Source organism: Leuresthes tenuis, unplaced genomic scaffold (genome assembly GCF_036924035.1).
Source record: "Leuresthes tenuis unplaced genomic scaffold, fLeuTen1.0.hap1 SCAF_13, whole genome shotgun sequence".
NCBI lineage: Eukaryota > Metazoa > Chordata > Actinopteri > Atheriniformes > Atherinopsidae > Leuresthes > Leuresthes tenuis.
The window spans coordinates 10,435,236-10,459,711 of record NW_027325367.1 but is presented as its reverse complement, the minus strand read 5'-3'; the positions used below and the strand labels follow the sequence as shown (position 1 = coordinate 10,459,711).

Here is a 24,476-nt window from a genome sequence, read left to right as displayed (position 1 = left end):
CGCTATCCCGTTACAGTTAGATGTGGCGTGAACGCAGCAGGAACACGAAAAGAAAACGAAAGTATGCACCGATAAGGTGTGTAACAAGTAGTTACCAAACACGCATTACCAAAGAAAGGTTGCAGAAGAATCTGAAAGAATGGATGCATATTTGTAACGCACAGATCTACTTTTTGGCGCTGGGGCACCTACCTTTCGCAGCGCAACTACTTGACAGAAGGCAGGTTTTCCTCACACATGGCGCAGAGCCTTTCAGCAAAAAATTCAGAGAGCATCTGACAGCTGGACGGACAGCGTAGGTCGCCATGATGATTCAAAACGCTGAAACTTTATTCAGACGTACAAAAATGCAGCAGCGTCTCACCAACATGCAGGGGGGTGTCCCCGATGTTGAAATGTTCACATATAACACACCATGTCGCTGCTTGTACTAAATCTTGTGTCGGTCGTACCAGCAGAATAAAAGTAATACATTGTTAAAGATTGTACAGCGTTGAGCTGCTCTGTTAGATGTCACGACTGAAGCGCTATTCCATTCTTTTTTAAATTTTCGATTCATGAAATATAATACTGACATGATACTGATATGTGATTTCATGATAACAATGCAACATCCAGATAGCAAAATTGATAGAAACGAGAATTTATCTCAACAGCAATTGTTTCAAACTTCGGGATATGATTGATCCAGATGATAGAAATAAAATCTATATGTCTATGTCAATTGCCTAATACGTAGGCAATGTGCCCAACGTGCCCGCTGGCGGGTTGTAAACAAACGGGGCAGCAGGCGGCTGAACCTCGTCAGCTGAACCTCAGCTGATCGGAAGTGCATTCAGATTGCCCCTCAAGCCAGCGATAGTGAGAAACAGAGCATTATCGGAAATTACGTTATATACCTTCAGAATAAAAGTTTCCATTAAAAACTTTACATTTAAAAAGGTCAATTTCACGTTAAAATGCAAAAAAGGGAATTATAATATCATTAGATATAGATCACATCCCTTAAATCAATTATCTGCCCCATAAAAGCTTTTATGACAAGGAAGCAAACGCTTCACAATTATTTTATCTTGACAGGTACCAGCGGAAAATGCGTATTCATATTCTCGCTAATTTGACACTATCCCTAGCAGCTAGAAGGACAGGGAGAAATGGCTGATGCCATAGCTGATACGAGAAGGCTCTTCTCTAAGCCTCAAAACTTAAATGACGCGTATGGACCCCCGAGTAACTTTCTAGAGATTGATGTGAGCAACCCTGAGACCATCGGGGTTGGCAGAGGCAGATATACCACGTATGAAGTCAGACTGAAGGTGAGCCTGCAGTAACAAGTGCTAATGACGTTAGCTTGTAGCTAGCTACCTGAGATGCTAAACTACCTTTTCCTGGAAAAAGAAAGTTATAACTTTTTGACATCGGGATTGTCACCAACAGGAAGACGCGTGTATAATTACAACATAGATCATTAATTGTGTGAACCACTAAACAGCGTAAGGGCTTCCTGCAAAGCAAATTAACGAACGCTTGTTAGCAACGTTTGTGAGGCTAATTGTGGCTGGTTATCAGACATCACACTAACTAGTTGATATTGGCTTCTGGTGTTAGCGGAAATCCGTTTCTTTTTTAAATCATTGTTAGGCACGAATTAATTTCTCATAGAAAAATATTGACAACAATAACAACGGACAGTAACGTTAGCGGTGGCAACACGCCTGTTGCTGTCGTCCTGTGTGGGAAGAGACTCGGTTTGTATTTGCTTTTTCTGTTGGCGTAAAGGTGCAGCTGCACCATTCACAAAACAACCATGTGAACAAACATACTGGAGCTATATTACACCTGTATGTGCACAATAAACGACCACTGAATAATCTCTAATGAAAAGTTGACGTTTTCCAGAGCAGACCTCCAGCCACACCCCATTGTCTGACTGAAAAGTTGAGATAAGGGCATTAGTCAGGCTAAATGACCAACCTGCCGTGACCGTTGGCTTTTATGACCAAAAGTTTAACTGTCTCCTATAACAGATTCAGCATACTACTGTGCTGAGAAGTCTTGACTAATTAAGGAATATTTTTATTGCATTTAAAGTGATTTAAAGTTGGAGAGTAACAGAGTTGTATACTTACAACATAAACCCTACAGTTAGTTGTTAATTACAGCAGCAAACCAAAATGTTGGTGGTTGCAAAGGTGATACTTGTTAAATGGCTTTTGTTGAAGAACTTTGACCAAATTCAAAAGCATTTTAGTTCCTTGTTATCTTTTTGCTGTGAGAATGCCTTCTTTTGGCATATGTCCAGACAAAGAAGGTAAGTAAAGAGTCTCTTCTGGATAAGAATGCCTTTCAGTGACAGAGATGTAACATTGTTTTCTTTCTGAAAGCAGAAACCTCTCTAGAGTTATTGGACAGAGTAAAGCTTTTATTCTTTTTCTTAATTCTCTCGTCATCAAAACGCTTGATGTCAGACATCACCTTACGGGGGCCTGTCAGCTCTGTTAACTGAGATTTTTGGATGAATATTTTAGTAGTTTCACAACTTCTGTCTGAGTATACAGTGATCTGTGACCGGTTACATTTCCAAAGTAATCCCATGCTTCAGAACTGGGCTGAAGCGGAACATGATTTATCGAGTCAGCTTCTTTGAAATGTAGACAGGATGTAACATGCTGCCTGATCCTCTCCAGTTTGCCCTTCCTCCACAGGACGCATTTCCTTCCTCCAATCCAACTCCACTGAGTAACTTGCAGATACATTTCTGTGGTCCAGTTGCAACATAACTGGTGGCGATACACTCAAAAAATTGAACACATTTCCAAACATCTCCGTAGTTTTCTTTCAGCATTAAGTAATCCCTGTCGTTTCCACTGAATACATATGGGCTGGTTCAATGTAATCTTGACCGTAACCAAATTTAACATTTTAACAAGTATTTTGTTTGTGTTGCTTATGTCAGTCTTGTTGATTGAATGAAATCTGGCGTAACTGAAACAACAAGACTGATATGTATAAACTATATAAACCCATACTGGTTTATTCAACAGTGTAGAATTAGTTCAACCCACTCAGTTCAAATGAGACCCAGCCTTTGCAAATAATCCATCAACCCCAGTAGATGATGCTGACCCTGACCCAACCAAAGCAAACAAATTTGATAAAGCAGAATTGCTTAAGGCTGAAAGAAAACCATATAATTGTTTTCTTTTTCTTTTTTTAGGTTTAATTAAAAAGTTATTATTTTAAGTGGTTGATTTACTTACAATCGGTAAGAGTTAATTTCTGAACAAACATTAACTTAATTAATAAGACATACTAAATTATTCAAAAGATACTTGAATAAAGTGCCCCGGGATTCTTCCGGCTCTTTTTGACCATCTCTCATGATCTTCATCTGCAAATTCAGTCTTCTCTGTTGATAATTTTTGGAAACATTTCATGTCAAATGTAGTTATAAAGTCAATAATGGGGCCTTGTTTGCAGGCCCTTACACACCAAGCAGATAAGCTGCCGTTGGGTACATCACTGCTGGACCTTGTCAATGTTCTTCCAGTTATTTCAGCACATTAAATCAGTGTTGCTGTTCAGCACAGCAGGAAAATCCACGATTTTACCCAGTTAGTGCGGCTTCTCCTTATTTTATTTTTACTTTCTTTAGATCAGTCTCTTTCTGTCTTCTTCTACAACCAGCATTATCAGCGCCACCTCTGGGACAAACTCCCATGACGAGCAAACAACAATGCTGTTACAATAAGCCAGCACTGCTTTGTTTAAGTTTCTTTTTCACGCTGTGTTCTTCTGGATACGTACTCTTGCACAGATGTAGATGATGCGTCCCAGTTGACAGTTGGAGATGGTTTTTGTTGGTGCAGTTTTATATGTAAAGTTTAAAAAAAAAAAAAAAAAAAGTATTCCAGTTCAGTGACAACCCAGCAAACGTCCTGTATCGATCTAGATTATGTGATCTGGTTTTAACCTCCAAAGGAAACAACACTGGGGAATCATCATTCTTCTGCATCTGCTGTTCCTAATGCCAACAATGAATTGTCCGTGTTAATTAGCCATTGTGTAAGTGCTCTATATCGGTATGATCAAACAGCTTTTGTTCAATGTGTAGGTGCTATGTGAAATATAATTAGGTTTAGTTCAGAATAAAGACAAGCTGGCAGCCCTTATTAAACAGTTTTCTGTCTTTTTGAAGGACATTTGTTTCATCATATCTGTCACTACACACAGCTTTCTATTTAATGTAACCACTCCAGAAATATTGTATGTACTGATGGTCTAAAACTGTCAGGCAGTCACCAGGCTCATCTGATTGCCCTGTCTTTTATCTCTAGATTATCGTTCAAGCTGACTGACACCCCTGTAGTTAGTGGCCTGGAGTATTTCAATTGCTTACCAGCCCTCCAGTATTTTATAGTTTCCCATTTCCTTAAAGAAGGAGTTGAAGGAATAGAAGCCGTCTCCAGGCATTAGCGTTGAATATAAGGCTACTGTACTTGATTAGCGTGTAATAATTAGCATATGCGTGTAATCAGCATTATTGTGCACCTCATAGCCCTGTGTGACCCTGCTTTGCATAAGACCACAGAAGAAGCGGCGCATCCCTCACTTCTCAATAAACGTGTTGTCAACTTAGCTTTGCTTCTCTCCTTCTCCTTTCTTTAGCTCTCTTTGGACGCATTTTACTCCATCTCCAGCATTTTAAGAGTGTTAGCCACAATGTCTAGGCCTGGAATGCACAGTGTTCGCTTGGTTCTTTCTTTATTTATTTATTTTTTTTGCTTTTTTTGGTCTTTTCCCATTTCCTTATGATTTTTCAGACTAGCTTAATTTCATCCTCTCGTTATTCTATACAGTTTGTCCTAATAACCTTTTGTCCTGTTCTCACTGCTGTCCTGCTATCCACCCTGAAATCGAGAGAGCCCTTGTGGCCGCACTGAGAGAGTCTGCTTAATCCCCTCATTGAGAAAGGAGAAGAATGAAACAGGCCGAGGGGGGGGTTGGAGCATTTACCCTCCCTATCCTCACCCTCTACCCCCACCCATGGGAGGGCAGAAAGCCACCCCTTCACCAGCCTTCATCTCATCGCCCACTTATCCCATTTCACTCCCAGCTGTGTGCAGTCAGTTGCTTGGTTCATGCTTACTGTTGTCAGTGTGATAACTATATAGGCTGAATTGATTTAGTTATACGGTAAACATCTAAACACTGGATTATTCTTACTGCTGAATTTGAAAGTTTTCTCTGAACCTGGTCAAAGACATGTCGGCTCACTATTTCGGCTGATGTTAGCAGTAAAACGTTTTGTTTGTGTGAACATGTGATTGATTCCAATCAGTGGGATTAATCTACCCCGTTACGTCAGTTTTGTTTAAGGAAGTCGGTCCCAAAAGACGGCTGATATCTGATTTTGCTTGAGCAGACTGGTGATGTCTGACGTCACGTTGAAACCAGGAATTTCTGACCTGTATGCATCCTTTCTTTTTTCTTTTTTGCTTTTTTAAATGGCCGCTGGAAACTGTTGGGTTTTCTTCAGGATCTGCTCATACATTTAATTTTCCTAATAGAGATATTTTTCAGAATCCTGCCATGCAGCATAAATGTGGTTTTTTTTCGTTGTTGTTGCTGGAGGACCCCCTCGAGCAGCATGGTGTATTTGTTTGGACCCTCAAACAGGGGATTGGAGCTGGGATGTGGGTGTGTGAGGGGAGGAAGGGGTGATGGGTATTATGAAAATTTCTTGTTTTTAGTTGGTTCCCATCTCATCCAGAGAGCACATTCAGGGGAGCGAACTTTGGGATCTCACTTTGTTTATGGATAGGAGTACATAAAAGGGCTCTTATAGCTCTGTCTCTCACTCAGTCTTCTACCCCTCCTCTTTACTTCTCCCATAGCTTCTCCCTCTCTCTTTCTTTCTCTTTTCCATTTGGGCGCTGGGGTGGGGGCCTTTGGTCATTAATAAAATGGGGAGAGACGGGGAGTGTGTGTGGAGGGGGGTTGGAGTGGGGGGCTTGTCAGGCACAGTCAAGTGTAATCCAAAGTCTACAGCATCCTCTTCGACAACTATTTTAATGGAAATGGGGAACATATTGTATCAAGGCTACCATATCCTACTTGAAATGACAGTATCAAAAGTGGGAGTTGATACTATGGCAACAAAGCAGCTTTTTGCCAGCTAGGCGAGTCGGAGAGAGGGTAGGCTGTCAGGCCACAGGGGCCGGCAAGCGAGGGAACGAGAGAGTGAGTACACGGAGAGACGGGAGCGAAAGACCCACAGCCCCAATGCTTTTGTTCCTGGCCTTTTTTTTTTTTTTCTCTTTTTGGAATATGATGCAATGAGATGGTATTATGTTGCTATTTTTTAATGCTATTATTCTTAAAGAGGAATATATGGGAGGGGTAAGAAGGGGGCATGGGGGAGGTTCAGGATGCGCACTCTCAAACTTGACTTAATCCATCCTGCTAAAAGCTAATGCATGGAGGCCTTGAACTGTTCTCTCGGGAGATGAGTGATCTCCATCCCCTCTCTCCCTCTTTCTGTGTCTCGCTGTTTTTAAGGGTTCTGCCTCTTTTCAACCCATTTTCAATGAGCCAAAGGTATTGTGTCCCACACATTATGAATAACATACTCTTCCTATGGAGCAGAGATTGCACCCTCTACACCCATAATTGAAAGTGAAGCTAGGAGATCTACTTTTACGTTGATACATTTAGCTTTCTGCTCGTCTTTTAGAACACTTTTCTATTACAACTTTGCTTTTAGTGTGCCCGTTAATATATCATGTGCGTTCTTTGCTGCCTTACTGTCATACGCTGTTGCATTATTTTAACTTTATTTGCTCTCGTCCTCCTCTGTTTATTTCATCCCATAGAAAGTGAGATGAGCAAAGTGTGCTCGTCTACACAATTAATGAAATGCTAAGACCGGACATGATGTGGGCTGGTCCTGTGTTCCAATCACTGCAGGGGTCAGTAAGTTGAGACACCCGCACCCTCACCTCTAACCAGCCGTGAAGAGAACAGAGGCCGAGGAAACCTGATCTTTGACTCGCAGCACTCTCACGCACCGCCTTTTTCTATGTATTTGCGTGAGTGAGACCTCTCATTTTTCAGGTTTGTCGTTTTCGTTCCTCCCCTTGTCCTGCAGGGCCAATCTCTTAATCACAGGTCTAAAGAGGGTGAGAGCATTGAAAGGCCAGGTGACTTTCTTAACTTACACTCTCACTGCAAGCTTCATTGTCTTGAGCTGAGTGGTCTCGGTGCGACTGTGTGTGTACAAAACGGCTTGGGTGATTTTGAACTATTATGTTTACATTATCAACTATGTGACGGTCAAATCTTGAAATGAACACCTGCCAATGCGTACTTCATGTACACCAGTGTGTGCTCGCGCATGGTCAAGTGTTTTGTGTGCACATGATGGGATTAGAGTCACGGCGGTGGCAGATTACCTGTAACTGTGATCTGTTGTGGAGGGGATTAACTTTGTGGCGCTCCTTGCTGTGAGGTAACATGACGCAGCGGGGACAGACTACGGTGAGAGGAGAGTGGAGTTAATGCTAGAGCACTGAGGCGATAAAGCTAAGATAATCCACTTCTCCTGTGACCTGAGAAAGAGGAGGAGTGAGGGGTTCATTGATGGCTTCACCTGGAGAGAACTTGAAGTAAGCGGAAAGGTTTTCAGGCATGTAGAGTCTCATAAAAACTCTGTGGGAAAGAAGGAGTGGCAGAACCTTTACTTAGCATGATGGATTACCCCTTTTAACGTGACTGACACCTTAACTTGGTTATTTCAGTGGTTTTAATGTTTAGTCTCATTACTGTGACATTATTTTGATAGTATTGGACACTACAGATGACCTTTTGCTTGTATAGACCATGTGTGATTGGAGAATATTCGGTTCATTGCTCTCTGTGCCTTAACTCCTTAAATGTTGAATGAAATTAGACAGACTTGCTTGAATCTGGCCATCTTGCATTTCACCATCTGCATGCTCCACATCTGGCCTTAAGGGACAGTCCAGCGGAGGGTGAATTTGAGATGGTGTTTGTCTTTTCGCTGCTTATGGAACGGTTGTGGCTAACTTGTGCAAACACTGATCTGTAACATGATATGCGTTCCAGATCAGGTCGTGTGCTTCTATAAAGAAAAAAAGGGAGCTTTGCCCATTTTTGTTGCCCCGATTGCAGCATCCTCAGTGAAAATGAGTGTTTAGACCAGGGTGTTGTGTTCCCACTCATGCAGAGCTGGAACTGATTAAAACCCACATCTACTGCAGAGTCATTTGAGGTGGGACTGAATGCCAATTGAACGGTTTCACACTGTACGTAAGAGCTAGATGTTAGTGGGTCTTCTGTCCAGGGTTTAAGACTCAAAAATAGGAAGGTCAGTTTGCTGTTGATTAAAAACCAAATAAAGAAGCCTCATGAGCCAAAGTATGTCACTTTATTTGTCAATGTGGTGCTTCTAATGAGGTTTAGATGTGCTGCATTTGGCATTTATTAATATTTCATCACTGGCAGAAGCAACATCATGAAGGCAGAGGTGCACAGGGATGTATCAATCAACATTTCATCAGGCATTACTGTAAGATCCTAAGCTTATGGTTAAAACAATCACAGGCTATCAAAACTAAACAAGTAATATTTAAGAAAAACTAATTATTAAAGATACAGAACAGTAGAATTAAACCTTCCGTCCAAACTTATAGTGTTCTGTAGTAGTTTGGAGTGAACATGGAAAAGAAATATTTCTGTATTGGCATTATTAAACATAACATAAACACATTATTGTATGTGATCATACATCCCTTTTATAGTTGCTGTTTTTTTTTTTGTTTTTTTTTTCTGTTTACTGCCAACTTTCGGTGAAATCCATAATTATAAAAAGACTGAAGAGAGGACAGGGCAAAGGAGGAGGAAGAAAAAGGCCTCTGTTTTCCTCAATAGAGCATGATGAGAGGAGTTTCAAGGGCAGGAAATCTGACTTATTTTGCAGATCAAGGGAAATAAAGCGGCAGAAGACTGAAAAAAAAAAAGAGGCCATGAGAGCAAAAAGACCACTCCTGCTCTGCCTCCTCCTCAATTAGTCCTGCACAGAATAGATGAAGCTTCCAACCTCTCCAGTTTTCTTGTTCTTCCTTTATGACCACATATAACCCCCATTCCTCTTTTGTTCAGCCATTTACTCAGCCTTCTAGTTAACTCTCCGGCTCTCCTGCAGCACACAGTCACAGCCGCCTGCTCATCGATCAGCCCGCCGCCCGCGCTGTATTCATGCTGCACCTACTTGCTCAATTGCTTTGCTTTTGTGATTCCTTCTTTCCTGAATTCTGACCTTCTGCGAATGTAGCTTGCCCATGAAATGCTCATTCACTCCCTCTTTACGTGCACATTGTCACAGGATGGCCATGTACTGTCAGGACCGGTGAAGAGGTTTGGCATTGTGCCGTAATGTGCTGTCTGCTTCAGTGTTCCTGTCAATGTCGAAACATCTCCCCTTTTAATGTGAAATTCACTCTCAAGTGCTTGTCAACAGCAACTTCGAATTATGCACACGTGCACATCGACGAACATGAACACAAAAAATGGCAAATTCTGACTGAGATAGACCTTGGGGAGCAAAACACAAGTGAAATTTTTGTTTATTTATTTGACCTGGAGGTCTGTTTGATTGTTTGGTTCAGTTTGAAGTAGTCTTTTTCCTTTCTTTTTCCTCCTCATTTCTCCCTTTTGAGTGAAGTCAGAGCAGATAACCCAAGGCTACGCTCAAAAGCAATACAGGAAAAACCTTTCAGGCACAGCCTCCACCCATCACCACCTTTTCCCCATGAGGTTCAGCCCCAAGTTTGGTTTGTCGTTGCTGAAGTTCAATTCAGGGACACCTTAAAACCCCTTTTCAGTGTAAAGGGGGGTTTAGATTGTTTAAGGTGGGTTTAGATTGTTTTTACATTGAAACCTTGAGACTAAACCCAAAGCTGGAGGTATTCATCATGGTTCCCATAGCACAAGGCATTTGGTGTTAACTAAGTGAACGATATCTTGGTTTTCCAGCATGTTAAATGCAAAAAACAAACAATCTTTAAGCATCTTTAAGCAAAAGTATCTATTATGACTTAATTTCTAAAGAAATAGGTCCAGTTAGATTTTTCACGACAAAGCTAACACTATAAACATACTGTTGGAGCTCAAGCTGCTAAGCTGTATGCATCCGAAAAGGGTTAAAGAGATTCATGAGGCCAGATTCATGATGTGATTTTATTTTAAAAAGTCCTTTATCGAGAGGAAAGAGATTATCATTCCACGTGAACAACGGCAGCAAGAACAGTTCTTTGTAAACCAAAGAAATTCATGTAAGTGACACCTGTAACTGTTTTGTTGCCTGCGTGTCCTCAGACCAACCTGCCCATCTTCAAGCTGAAGGAGTCTTCTGTACGGAGGCGGTACAGCGACTTTGAGTGGCTCAGAGCGGAACTGGAGAGAGAAAGCAAGGTGAGCCATTGAGGTGACCTCAGCTCCAAGGCTGCTGAATACTCAGCTTATCAAATCAGTGCATATTGTCGACCACGTGTATTGTTTTGGAAGTAGAAAGTAAGGTGTTGGAGGAGCCTGTTTGGACCTCCTGTGCATTGCTGGAAAAGACTTCAGCACTTTTTGCCTCACATTACACACAGAAATGCTCTGACAGTATCCAGTTGCAGTGTTTTTCACTTCGTTGATTACAGGCACTGAAACCTCTTTAATAAATTATTTGTGCTTTTGTAACTGGTGCTTTTCTGCTTCTTTTCTGTGGTGCTCTGTGTTTCGAAGGTGGTCGTACCGCCTCTCCCAGGAAAAGCTCTTTTCCGTCAGCTTCCATTTCGAGGGGACGATGGCATATTTGATGACTCTTTCATCGAGGAGCGGAGGCAGGGTCTGGAGCAGTTTCTCAACAAGTAAGCCTGTGCACATCTCTGCGGTCTTTATCCGTTCCCCCATTACTTTGCCACGAGGTTAAACCGATTTTCTCTTTTCAAGTTCTTCTTTGCAGCTGCAGTGGATTGCCTGAGCAAGGTGTTATTTTAACTTTGAGAAACAATGAAACACTTAGTGCAATAAGGTGCATTCAACTTTTTCACTTCTCTTCGTATTGTTAACAAACTGAACCCTCAGACACAGGCAGGTCTTTTTCTAACTATCCTCCTTAATTCTGTTTTATAATTACCTTGCAAAGAAAAAGAATAACCAAAGGGGACTCAAGTGCGCACCCCCACAACATAATTTTTTCCCACATTTGTTTTGTTGTTGATGTGTAATTTATGTTAATTGCAGCTCAAATTACAGCGCGTGGTTGCCTGGGATGGTGTGTGCACCTCTGCTTATTTTTGATCCAGCATGTCCTCATCTTCAGCTGCCGAACAATAAAAGTTACAGTGTGATTGTAATCATTTGCTTTGATTGCAGACTTGGCCATTATCTTTGTTTCATGTGCAAATGCATCAATGTTTCCCATTCGAATATTAAGTGTGTAAAGACAGTTGGGAAAATTCAAATCCATAAATGTGCTGGGGTTTTTTTTTTCTCCAAAGAAGATGAGAATGAGCTGGTAATTAAGATCCCCCCCACCTTGCTTTTGCTTTCTGTGAATGAAACACTGTTGTTGATCATATTATTGTTCAGACTTAATACTGCCCAATGTAGCTGGCAGCATTGTTCAGTCTGTGATTGAGAGCATTGTGAAGAGCAATTCTTTTTTAATGCTAAACACGAAACAAGAGGAAGGAGAAGAGAGAATGATCAGTTTTTGATTATGATGGTCAAATATAACTCGTGCTTCAGGTAGAAGAGAAGGGCTCTAATGCATTGTTCAAAAAACAAGGAGGGCGTTGAGATTTTAACTTGCTTCTGCTGCCTCTGTCCTCCATGCCAACGTTTCCAAACCCATTAAGCCGGATTTGTTTGGGACAAGCTTGATTTTTTTTTTTTTTTTAAATCTTTTTGCAGTGATTTCAGTGCTATTTGACCTGTAAATCATTCCCTCTGTTGCTTGGTTTGTCTTGAAATATTTCCTATCAGCGGTTCAGAGGCGCACAGGTGTACAATGTTATCATGTCAATCTGTTCCGAATAATCCGGTGTTCAAAGAATGAGAAGTTCTAGGGTCTCAGGTGCGCTGGCTCCTTCTTGTTAAGCCTGTGCGTCATCTGAAGGGACATGAAGGAAAACCTCATGTCAGGGTGGCTTCAGCAGAGGAAAACACCGTCCCAACACAGAAACGATAATGTACATAACAACATGGGATTTATTGCGGTCCACGTCACAAAATGTTTGATGATGATTAATTATCAGCATAAAGTTGCAATTAAAAGTTCAATTTGAATAGCTTGAATTTTAGATCACAGCTGATTTTTACATTGTTGTTATTTGGACTTTAGGCTCTCATTTTGCATTTGGGTAAGAACCATTATGTGCAAATATGATATCAGCTGATGATCTGTTTAAATGCAGAAAAAAAGCTTCGAGATAACCAGCTGTTAAATCTTTTTGTAAGCTTATGGTTGTCAGTGACTGAACTGTTGATAATTAATGTGTAAGGTTTACTAAGTACTTGCTAGACTGGATGCGTGATAGATATTTTGATAACTTAAACTGAACTGAAAAACTTTAATATAGCTGTTGAACGGTCAACTTAAGTTTAATCTCTAATGACGTGCCTGTAGCTTTCCAAACAGGAAACAGTTGGTTCCATTAAACTGTAGAAGAAGAAGGGTGTTTATAATATAGGTGAAGGCCGGACGATAACACCACCTCAAATGTGACAGGTCTATTTGTAAAGAAGATTATATCGAGGAGAGTTCAATTCAAGTGACTCATGGCAAGATATAAAGATGCTGCAGAAAACTATAGAACTGTATTGGCTGCAAACTGATTACAGTTTTTGGAGTGATAATTAAATGCAGTGGATTTGAGAGCCATTAAGTTTTGTGGTTAAGACTTTGGCATCTCAGAATAAAGAATTGTCCCCTATCTGTACGACATACTAACTCTAAGCTGGTTTTTGATTTGTAATGTCTTCACAGTTGAACATAGCCAAAGAAATGAACCGCTTTTTTAGTTTCTTTTTATGGTATAAGCCATTATATCTGTGTCAGAATTTTTTACTACCTAAAAATCGACAGCGGCTCCTGACATCTGGTATCTGCGAGATCTAGCCTGGATCCTCCCGGTTAATTTCCAACATCATGGAAGTAAGACCAACAAACTTAGACCTCCAACTAATCAGAGCAGCACAACGTGTGACTTTCCTTTGACTGAGAGGAGACCTGATGAAATCTACCGCAGCAAATGAAGGACGCTCTCGTAGGTCGCAGGCCGCCCTGGCTGGGCTTTAACTTTCCAGTTCATGGATGTTTTGTTTGCTCATTTATTCATGTACTTAAGACTGCCGTTGATCGACATCTTCCAGAGATGCTTTTGTCTTCTTGCAAAATGCTTTTCGCAGAAAAAATGGTTGAATGGATGATAATTGTTGATGGTGAGAAAGAATTTCACTTCATGGAGCAAAAACTTGAGTGTGTTGCTGGTTTGAAACAGTCGACAAGCTGAGCGAAAATGGAGCCAAGGAGGAGCTCAACATTCAACCTTTAACACAGTTTTTCTTTGTTATTTTGTGTTGCTCGCTCTCTCCAGATTTTAGATGATGCGCTCACAGAGATGACATAAAACTTCCAACATGAACTGTTGCAGTGTTGAATAGTTTTTATTCATGCTTAATAATTCAGATTTCTTCCTTTTTTTTTTCTACAATGCTGTTTTCCCGTCATCTGTGGCGTCTTTACGTTTCAGAGGTGTGTCACCAGTTGTCATCAGATGTCAGAACTGCCCCTTGCTCTTCTGTGTTTCAGAGTGGCCGGTCACCCTCTAGCTCAGAACGAGCGCTGCCTGCACATGTTTCTACAGGACGAGTCTGTGGACAAGAGCTACACCCCATCCAAAATCAGACAAGCCTGAAAAGAAAAGACGGCTCAGCTTGGCCCGGTCTGGCTTGGGCCGTGCTCAGCCCTGCTTGGCCCGACAGCCCAAAGGTCTCGTCACTGCTCCAGGTTTCTCTCCAACAATAAACATTTCAGTGACAATTTCTCCCTCTTCATGCCCCCTAAAGTACTATCCGTCATCAGCGCTTTTAGTTTAATTAGTTACCCTGATCAATGTTTGTTTTCACCTTCTTGTTAAAGTCAAGAATGTTCTTCACAACTGTGGTTGAAAGTAATTTATCGTTAATTCTCTTTATGTCTGGGAATGCCACTGACATGATGATATTATGTATTTATCCTTTAGCTACATCTTGAATATATTCATTTATACATTAACATTGAATGAGTGTTCCATGTATGCAAAGCTCTCGTAATGCCCCACGGTGTTTCCCATCCAGCACTGGCATGTTGCTCACTATGACTTGTAACGAAACGCACACAGACACACATTTGATTGGCCTCTACTTTCAAACCACACTCAGCTGTTGTCTTAAAAAGGAAGCGCGCGTGTGTGTATGTGTGTGTATGTGTATAGCTCAACCAGCACCTGCCCAATTATCACAATATTTTCTATAGCAAGCAATTTACACAGAGGGAACTGCAGTATTTCTACTGGCTATATGCATTTTGAGATTTGTATACTGCTGTGCCATTTTTGTTTATTTTGAAGATTTTCCAATAAAACAGGTGAAATGTCTCCACGCATAAGTACATTTGTTGATTTGGAGTGTTCCCCTTGTCTTGCAAAACCACAATGGACGGTCAGTGATGCACTGCATGCTGCCACAACCAGTAAAGCTTAATTTATAATTACATTTATTATTCAATAAATACAGTCTACCATCTCCATTACAAAGGTGTTCATGGCTATTCAGAGAGTTTGCGAATCAGCCCTGAGTTTTTCTGTATTTTTCTTTCTTCTGTAATAAGGGTTCAAAAGACACGCTGAAATGATGCGGAACTGACGTATGACCTGCTGTTGATGAATGTGTATTACCCGATGATTATCTCATGCCACAAATTGCATCAGTAGGCCGATTTAGATCTTACACAACAGCATGTAGTTTGATTAGAGTTCACATTTCCTATTCTAATATAGAGAAAAAATGCATTAGCAATTAGCATGTTTTTGCTTTTATTATAAAGTATCATCAGGAAATATTTTGAGACTTGTCCTTTACAATGATAAAATTGTGATGTGAGAGGAGCAACACCACTATTTGTTGTTGTGATTTGTAATATGTACAAAGCTGCTGCTGCTGCTACACTGTGTGTCCACGTGATGGGAAACCAACTGAATTCAAAATCTTTTATTCTCCTGGTTACAACTCTAAATAGTTATAACTCCAAATATTTACAACAGAATAAAAACATCACAGGCCACAAACACATTTCCAAGTGCCGAATATTATTTTATCCAGTGTTAGTGTCTAACTTCACAAAGTCGACCTACACGTTTTTAATGCCGCGCCTTAAACGGGACACACCAACACAAACAGGACAGTATAGCCACTGAAATACAAACACCATCCCCGGATGAATGCAGTTTTTTTTTTTTTGTTTTTTGTTATTTAGTCAGGAGGGCAACGCAACATCCTTTAAAGAGTCTTCTTTTTTTTTTCTTCGCAAAGCCTCATAGAGCTGGCCCTGCGACCTCCTCATCGTTGCACCGTGCGTTTGGTTTCAGCACTGGATCGAGGAACAGCGACTCACACGCCCCCACTGGGCATGCGTCATCCATTTGGTTTCCTCCACTGGGATTGAACACAGCAATTAAAGATTGAATTGGTCGTCAAGCTCATTGGTCTCACGGACACTCGAAAAATATCGAAACATACAACATCTCAGTGTCAAAGGGACTTGGCAGGTGTCTTAAGGCGAGATTTAAACACTGCAAAAGCCGCAGTTCTCAGAATCATACGTGCAGTCTATAATGCAAGGTACGTGCTACTCCTTAACTAGCGCAACTGTTAACAGGCTAACTGGTGATCCGACTGTGATGCAGTCTGTTTCAATGGAGCCTAGGCCTAAATAGGCTTTACTAAGACAGCCTTAGAGATTGTGTGCTCAGCAAAAAAAAGTCAACCCACGAATGCACCTGCTGTGGTATGACATTCTGTCCACTGCCGGGTAGATCTCTCGGCTCGAGTCCTTTCCACGCGTGCGTGGGCAGTTTGTGAGAATTCATATATCGCTGGACTTGTACATGTCGGAGAGAAGCCTGGTGATGGGCACGTTACCGATGGTCTTTTTGAAGAACACCTCCTCTATGGTGGACGGGCTGACGGAGCGGAGAGCCGGCAGAAGCAGCAGCAGTTTACCAAAACGACAGGGCTGAGTTGGGTACCTGAAACACAGAATCCGGTTCAAAAAACAACGTCTTTCTGTGGTTCTGCTGTCTGAATTACAGCATAGTTGTCACAAATACCTGCTACTTAAATAGGTTCAGTTTTTGCACTTAGTCCTAGATATAGTTGACAAGTGCGTAAATTATGCGTAATCATGACTATATTAGATCAGTTTCCCTCTTACCTGGTGTGTATGTAACTGTTAAGAGTGAGCTGTGCTTCATCTTGAAGTGCAGCGATGGCGCTTGCGTTGCGGAAACTTCTTAATTCCGTGCTGCCTTGCGTAGGGACTGTAAAGTAGAGGCAGAATTGTATTAAAATCCAGATGTGTGCAAGAAAGCAACTTCACTTTGCTCAAGCGCACTGGGGGATGCCCAACGACATATTTTAATGACAGTATGTGTGACACTCGCATGCACTCACCTGCTTTGAATGTCACGATACACTTCAAACAGGCGAACTCTGTTGCATCAAGGCGCATCTGTCTGAATCTGGTGACCACCTCTTGAAGTGCCTGAATCTCAGACATGATCTTGTTCATCCGCTGAGACTCCGTGTTTTCAGTGTTCATTCCTTTTGATGAACATGGAGAAAATGTCCCTTTAACACTGCATCATCACACTGTCTGGTTTACATCTGCAGTTCCTTAGCGGCCTCTTCTTTGTAGGCCTACATACATACCAGAGACAGCAAGAAGAGTTGTGGAGTCCACAGGAATGGCCCACTGCGCGATGCCCAGAACAAACAATTCCCTCCAAGCGTCTTCCAAAAGAATCAGCTGCAGACAGGTCAACTGCTAATTAGTCTTTGAAATTACAGTTACAAACCTAAATCATGTCAAAACCAACAACAATTTCTGACTTATCACTCATGTTATTAAAATAGCCTTGAATACTGTTTGGAGCTCATGTTTACAATTAGGCTACCTGATCCGATAAGGGGAGGGTGGAGAAGGCAGGCACGCTTTTGGCCCACTTGATGCTCATGAACAGGAGGCGCGCCGCTGACTCGCACACAGATTCCGTCGCCACCTCGTACAGATACATGGGAGTGCCACTGACCTCATGGGGATACTACAGGGTGTGAGAAATGAGCAAAGTTCACCATCGACTACAGAGTACAACAACCGGGCGTCAGTTGATGTTTTAATTAACGCAGCTCAGAGAGCAGGGAACAGCAAAAGATCAAATCCCAAGCCACAGCACCTGATTTGATAATCATTAGTGTTTCTTGTGGTGGATTTACTGTGAAGAATCTAATTGGCGGATCTGTGGCTCTTACAGCATGCTAAATCGGGACAAGAATTTCAACTTCTAACCCTTGTGAAAAAAATGTAATCCTATGATAACATTTAGGAAGGGAATAATACAAATATTCACATCATAAACTAACCTATTTATATGCTGTCATCTGATATTTCTAAAATAACACAGAGTCCTATAAGCGGACAGTAAAACGATAAATGTTCACTATAAGGTATCCTCGACATTGTCTCATTTCTATTTAATTGCCAGTGTAAGACCATTTACCAAAACACGCAGGAAATAATACTTCAAAATTAATCTAAAAATCTCCTACCTTAGGGGTGGGCTGTGCTAGACCCACTATGGCTTGTCTTTCTGGTGTGGTTGCCACTGAGCTCATCTCCAGGTTGTGAGGCTCCAGTTGCGTGACGGTGGTGAAGAAGGGAGGCCCGGGCAGCGATGATCCCGGGAAATGGGTCGAGGATCCGTTCACCTCTTTATGGCCCCGGAAATAAAGGGCGACCTGTTTGCGGATGGTAGACGTCCGGGGCCCTCTTTCGTGCTGAACGGCTGTGAAGCGGGACAACAGGCACCCATAGTGAAGGAATGATCTCCGCAGGACTGAATGGGTTTTATTTATCTCATCTGCATTTTTTTCCCCTAAAGTGACATCAATGTTGCGTTATTTAACTATGGCCTAACCGTTCCGAAAGTTAAGAACTACAAGTGCAAATTGTCTTTATGGAAGAACGAAATAATTGGCTGTAATTAGCCTCTATCCGCGCTCCAGCAGAGTACACATAATATCCCCTTTAAAACAAGCAAATAAATAAATAAAAAGGTAATTATCAACTTCTTTGAAGCCTTTGTTAACAGCCTTAACAAACTTTTCTATACGCATTGCCCACCTCAAATCAAACTGACACAGCATGGCTTTACATAGAAAAAGTGATAATTCAATTAAGCCCATTTACCGTCTTTATTCATGTTCACTTCCAGACACTTTTTCAAACGACACGCTCGGCACTGGTTCCTGTGAGTTTTGTCAACGGGACAGCCACCCTGCACAGAGAGAAAGAGAGGAGCAAAGAGAGAAAGAGGTTACAGCTTTGACTTAAAGTCGAGGGAAAGCCTCTCGCTATTATCCTCCCGGGAGGCCAATCTCCAGGTAAAGGATCGTGCTATTATCTTGTAGTTATGGGCCTGCTCTCCTGCCGCTCCAGCGCGGCCTCATCCCGCAGGATAAGTACTCGATCCCGCCCTCTGCTGCCTAAATCCTCGTCTTCGAGTCATCACATTAGATTGGATTACACCTGATGTATTACAGCAGCGCAGTGTTTAGCCCAGCATTTAATAGTCCAGGCATGGCATAATTAGGCTCATCAACGAAGACAGAGGAGAAGAGAAAGGCAGAAAGAAATCGTGCGTAAAATGTACATTCCGTGCGTAAAGCTGGATGAACGCCAGCAATTTGTTGGATGCAGACGACAAATGCAGCCCTGTTTTCTTTCATTGTTTGGTGAATATTAGAAATGACAAGATTACGTGACTGTGAACTGGTTTTCCAGTTTTTGGTTGCTTATTTATTCTCGCTTGGTTTTCTGTGAAAACAGTTAGGCTTAAAGCCGACTGCAAGTGTAATTTGCAGCAGCCAGCTCAGGACTGTGTGTAAAGTAGCGTTTATTCAATTCAGGACTTATTTAAGACACTAATGGGGGTCTTACCTGTGAGCCAGATTTACAGACGTAGGTCCGGTTTCTGCGGATGCTCCTCTTGAAGAATCCCGAACAGCCGTCACAGGCGTAAACACCGTAATGTTTCCCTGAACTGCGGTCACCGCACACTTTACATGGAATGTCCAGAATCCGACCTGGAAGAGGCCCAAATGTCAATTAAACAAGATGCTCACTGAAATCGTATGTTTAAGAAAGCTATGAGCTCATGAATTCTAATGATAAAGTACGAGTATATGAAGGATGAGAACAATTTGCTCGAGAAGGTTTCAAAATAGATCTAAATTTGGTCAAGTTATTCAGTTCGGTGAGCTTCACATCTGTTTCAAATCAGCTGTTTGAGCTGCTTGAGATATGCAGTAAATCAAACAATAAACTCGTTTCAGACGCACTGGTGCAGTGGACAAATTGACCGACAAAAATGACTTATTTGTTGTCCGGCAACCACATACACAAGCGCGCGCACTCAAGCACACACACACTGGACAACGCCCAACACCTCATCCGACCATGACCATGGGAATTCACTGCGCACATTTCAAGAATAAAGTCCGGTGGGAAGCGTCATATCTGAGCTCTCTAAGACAATGGCCTAGGGGTGCACAATGGAGACATTAGGGGAAAGTGTTAACTTAATGATTTTCCCTCATTGAAGCTCGTCTGACTGCCTGGATCTCGACAAGCTGCCAACTCCACTTCATAATGGGACTCGACAGCTGCTTTATCCCACAGGTCTATAGGCCCCAGGATTAGGGAGTGACACTGCACCATGAGAATAATGCGCACCAACTCGTTTCACCAACTCAAATGAAGTGTATGTAAATCGACCCCGGTGTAGATGGAGAAAAAAGTGATTTTTTTTGTGAAGATTTTGTATTCAAATCTCTTAGAAAGAACTATATTTGTATGCATATGAGGGACTCCTTTTTCATTCTGGAGGGAAAAGCCGTCTATGTAATTACACTGACGTTTTGCCACCTGCTCATTGATTCACCAGTGACCCGTCAAAAAGGGTAGCATGGGAATAACTACTCAGCAGCAAAAACAATGACTTCAGGGGAGAGTTATAGGACTTCAATTGGCTGCTTATTCAGAATCAGAAGGCCGGGTGGGATATTTAAATGTAGGCCACTGCCGTGCACATGAATATGATCAATTCTAACGCGGTATTTATACCCGCAGAAAGTTGATTCCTAAGCGGGAGTTTCCACAGTTTTATCATCCCGGGAGTATTTTGTACACAAGTGCGGATGGGGTTTTGACGGTTTACGTTTCAAAATGTTAAAATCTCGTCATACTAGTTGGAGACTTCCAAAAGAATTAGTGATGTTGATTTAAAACACAATTTAAAGATGAGTGATTTTTTTTTTCATTACCAAAATCTCACAACAAATACAGAAATAGCGGGACGCTGACAGTTAGTTAAAATAAAATGACGCACAATTTTGTTGTGAAAGGGGGGGCTGTATTTAGCTTCCCGCTGTGGGGGTCCAGTGCGTCTCCATTGTGTGCAGTAATTGCTTGAAAATATATGGCATATTCTATTAACGTAATCACCATCACGGCGAAAACCTGCGAAAAGAACTGGACGTGAAGTTTTGCTGAGAGGGGAAATATTTCGGCCGAACATTCAGGAGGCGACTCTTTAACACAAACGACAACAATGTAGCAGCGTGATTTGTTGCTGTTTTTTCTTCTTCATTCAAAACATATTTTTAAAAAATCAAAGATACTAGTTATCTGAGAATAAAGACTAATAGAAGCAACAGTTTGGCAGGATTCATTTTGAAGTTATAAAAGAAATACGCGGATTGAAGTTAACATTGCTTGAAATATCGTTTCAAGCAATGTTATATCGTTTTAAGACAGAAAAGCTTCTTTAGTCCTTTATTAAGGTCAAAATGTAACTTTTTTTCAGATCAATATGAGCGCTACAGGAGGGATGAGTCCAAATTTTAAGAAAAGTCATTATAAAGTGATGGAAAGCCACAAGTACTAAGAAAATCTATCTCTATCTACATAAATTCCATTTAATTGAACTAATCGAGTGCATTTGAAAGTTGATTTAGTTACAGATTCTTACACTGGCTAAGAAATTCACAATTTCATGAGCCTAATTTAAGTAATAAAGGGAAATATTAGCGCCCCAAAAAGGGTGATTCACAGAGATTAATCTTTTACTTAATTTAAATATAAATGATCAACAACGAAGTTATTTCAGTTTGTCACTATCCTACAGTCGTTGCAAATTAAATCACAGGCAACAAGTGGCATCAAGTGGGAGGCAAGTGGAGCCCTCGAAGAGGTATATTTGGAACACAGTTGCGGCTTTTAATTTTCTTTAGCGTGGTCTTTATTTATGAAAATAAACGCGACTGGTTTTACTAATTATATTTCCCGAAATATCTTTGCTGTCCGGTGGTTTAACTTTTGGTCGAGTTTACGCGTTGCACTCTGATTGAGAAACAAACGACAGCTACTTCCCTGAATCACTGCTCCATTTTTTTTATAATCAAAGAGAATAAGCTGACTTCAGAAGTGAGGAAGCTTCATGCTAAATACTAGTTTTACAGACAACTCCAGGTCAGAGAAAGGCCTGATGTAGACCACTTATTCTCCTGAAGCGTGAGCGAAGAGATAAGCGAAACTTACTTGATTTGACATTCAGAATATCCAGACAGCCACTTGTTGAGCCGGTGGGTTTGCTCATTATGGATCGTCGACCTTTTAGGTAATCAGAATGAAAAATCTCCCTCTTTCCCTTCTTCTTGGTGACAGAAACAATAAAAAGCTTTCTCGGACTCTTCACCAGCAGCGATCAGATATCAAAGTCCCGTTCCCAACTTGACAGAGAGTTAACCTCCGATCGGCAGCCTCAAATTGAAAGTCGTGGTCAGACGTAAAGTCAGCACTCTTCGTCCTCGCCAAGCAAGGTCCAGTGAACCGGACTGAAGCCCAGGACTGTTACCGGTTAACAGGGACAGCAGCCCTCTCGCAGCTCGGGGCGCAACAGCCGGTTCATAAAGTTGGAGGTGTGTGTGGGAAAAAAAGTCCGCTCCCTGAAGAGCATCCGACGGAGCCAGAGCCAGCGGGGGAAAAGAAAAAGTGAAAATTTGGATACTGTGATAGGTGAAAACGCGTTCAAAACCGGGAGGCGGTGTGACTTTGTGCTGCGAGTTCCCCTGAATAAGCCTTGGTAATATTTATGAGAAGTGTCAGGGGGAGGCTGGAGGGTGGAGATCTCCACTTCCTTCATCCACTTGGCTTTCTACTCCAAACTCCAGCCTGACGTCACTGGCGAGTGAGGGAGTGTGTGCTTCAATGTGTGTGTGTGCAAGTGATGCGAAGTGCCTTGCTTAGAGTTCCAGGGCCACAACAAGAAAGGAGGGGGAAAAAGCTAAATAAATAAATAAATAAAAACACGTGTTGCATTTTTTTCTTCGTCTTTTTTAAGATTTGCTTTAGCTTTGCAGTTATTCGTGCGCCTTTTGAATTGCAGCGTGATGGTCAGAAGAAGAGAAAGAGGGACTACATTAAGCCCGCGCGCAAAGCAATATAAAACAAATCTCTTAAAACTGCGTGGTGACAGTTTGGAGCTGAATTCAAGAAGCTGCATCCGATTATGTGCGCTCATGTCTAGGATGCTGCGGAGATGCTGACCACTCACAAGACATTTAGTACGGTATGCATGGAGGGTTTACCGGGCTCAGACCTTAAACAGTGAGGAGCTCCTCACTTCCTGCACGAGCACAAAAACACATGTGTCTGGTTCAACACGCAGTCCTTAAGATTCAAGCAGAAGTGCTTGGGGCTCACAGACTGAGAACAACTGGCAAACAGATGCAGCTAGAATGATTTCCGATCACTAACATTGTGTCGAATATTCGCTCAGTTCCTGCTCACTGAAAAAGCCCGAAAATGCTTCCGAGGCGACTTTGACGAAAATATCACCAATGCTACGTTATTATTTTTTCTCTCTGTCTCTCAGGGGTGCTGTGTGGTTTGTTCCACGTGTTGCCTACATTGTCTTTTCTTGTTCACGGCTCGTTTTAAAACCATTTTGAGCTTCACTGCCCACACCGTTTTTCAACCTGTTGCAGATGCAGAAGTAGGCTCTTATTCTGTCTTGTTTAACGGCAGACATTCAAAGGATTTACCTGATTGATTCGTGTTGTTAATCTACGTCCTCTGAGAAAAAAGAAAGTAAAAGTAAATCTATGACAAAAAAAAGGCTAAATATAGTTAATTAAAACCACTTGAAACATACTAGAGGTTACAAAGGGAAACGTTTTCCTTTTCCCTGAATATTCTCACTCACCGTTAATTTTACATATATAGCTTAGAATAAGGCGCATTAGATCAATTAAAAAATAAAATAAAATGTCTGCATCAATTAACACCCCTTATATTGCAGCTTCATTTGTGTTTACTTTATTTATTTGGCATATTCTCAATTAAACACCGCCTTTTGCATTACCCAAAATACTCCATATTCTGAATATTTAGATTTGAGTCATTATCATTATTATTTTTGTGCTTCCACCTTTAATTTGTGGGTTTGCATTGGACTTCTCTTCTACTTTCATTTCTTCAGCTACACAGTGGTCTTTCACTCTGAAGGGAAACGACATCAGTTTGTCAAGAAATGGCAGTAACACATTTAATCATTAAAATAATAATGGGCTAATGATAATATAATTCACCTCACTTCAAAGTAATCTCTTTTGCTCCATTGCGTTCAGATAAACAAATGAATTAATCTAGTTACTCGCTGTAAGTAGCGGTTAAACTGGTCTTAGGTGGGTTTACAATCCTCTGCTGCCCGGCTCCCAGCACTCTCTGCGGCCAGCCGTGTTTTGTTGGACATCGGAGTCCCCACCGTGTCCTCGGCTGTCCCGGTCTGATCGGGGTCAGTGAGCGGGCTGCAGGGCCCACTCACTGACACCTTGACCTTGACAGCTTGCTGTGCTTTCGTCGGGTAACTCCAGAAATCCATATTCTGTTTTTAATTGTGTTCATTCCCACGGTACATTGAGGGCCATATGGACGCACAAAGTGTCGATTTAAGCGGACAGGGGCGAGGCGGAGAGGCGTAGTTAATTGCAATTAGCCATTGTTGCGTCTTTCAACCTGCCCT

General features: G+C 41.6%; 3 protein-coding genes across 3 annotated transcripts in view; 1 reads left to right on the top strand and 2 right to left on the bottom strand.

The window, feature by feature from the left end:
- The window catches only part of afg1lb (AFG1 like ATPase b), a 28,291-nt gene extending 27,770 nt beyond the window's left edge, over positions 1–521 (bottom strand). Inside the window, exon 1 of the mRNA XM_072362247.1 lies at positions 193–521. Within this exon, the coding sequence (XP_072218348.1) occupies positions 193–307 (115 nt within the window). The 5' untranslated portion in view covers positions 308–521. The remainder of the gene's footprint in view (positions 1–192) is intronic.
- A 588-nt stretch (positions 522–1,109) lies between these two features.
- On the top strand, positions 1,110–14,711 carry snx3 (sorting nexin 3). The gene is made up of 4 exons (XM_072361848.1): positions 1,110–1,316; positions 10,399–10,494; positions 10,813–10,937; positions 13,886–14,711. Exons 1-4 carry the CDS (start codon positions 1,155–1,157, stop codon positions 13,989–13,991), a joined length of 489 nt encoding a protein of 162 aa, XP_072217949.1. The 5' UTR covers positions 1,110–1,154; the 3' UTR covers positions 13,992–14,711.
- Positions 14,533–22,598, bottom strand: nr2e1 (nuclear receptor subfamily 2, group E, member 1). Its single transcript, XM_072361847.1, has 9 exons — positions 21,992–22,598; positions 19,331–19,476; positions 18,581–18,668; positions 17,941–18,176; positions 17,289–17,435; positions 17,044–17,140; positions 16,786–16,935; positions 16,547–16,652; positions 14,533–16,361 (listed from the first exon to the last, which is right to left on the bottom strand). The coding sequence occupies exons 1-9, from the start codon at positions 22,047–22,049 to the stop codon at positions 16,199–16,201; spliced, it is 1,191 nt and encodes a 396-aa protein (XP_072217948.1). The 5' UTR covers positions 22,050–22,598; the 3' UTR covers positions 14,533–16,198.
- Between the last annotated feature and the right edge of the window lie 1,878 nt (positions 22,599–24,476).

Excerpts from the sequence above, each read along its gene's own strand:
- nr2e1 (XM_072361847.1), bottom strand. The coding sequence starts at position 22,049 with ATGAGCAAACCCACCGGCTCAACAAGTGGCTGTCTGGATATTCTGAAT. Across the intron at positions 17,141-17,288 it reads CCCTCCCCTTATCGGATCAG|CTGATTCTTTTGGAAGACGC; the intron begins GTAGCCTAATTG and ends ACCTGTCTGCAG. Across the intron at positions 16,653-16,785 it reads TATCGTGACATTCAAAGCAG|TCCCTACGCAAGGCAGCACG; the intron begins GTGAGTGCATGC and ends TCTACTTTACAG.
- snx3 (XM_072361848.1), top strand. The coding sequence starts at position 1,155 with ATGGCTGATGCCATAGCTGATACGAGAAGGCTCTTCTCTAAGCCTCAA. Across the intron at positions 1,317-10,398 it reads CGTATGAAGTCAGACTGAAG|ACCAACCTGCCCATCTTCAA; the intron begins GTGAGCCTGCAG and ends GCGTGTCCTCAG. Across the intron at positions 10,495-10,812 it reads AACTGGAGAGAGAAAGCAAG|GTGGTCGTACCGCCTCTCCC; the intron begins GTGAGCCATTGA and ends TGTGTTTCGAAG.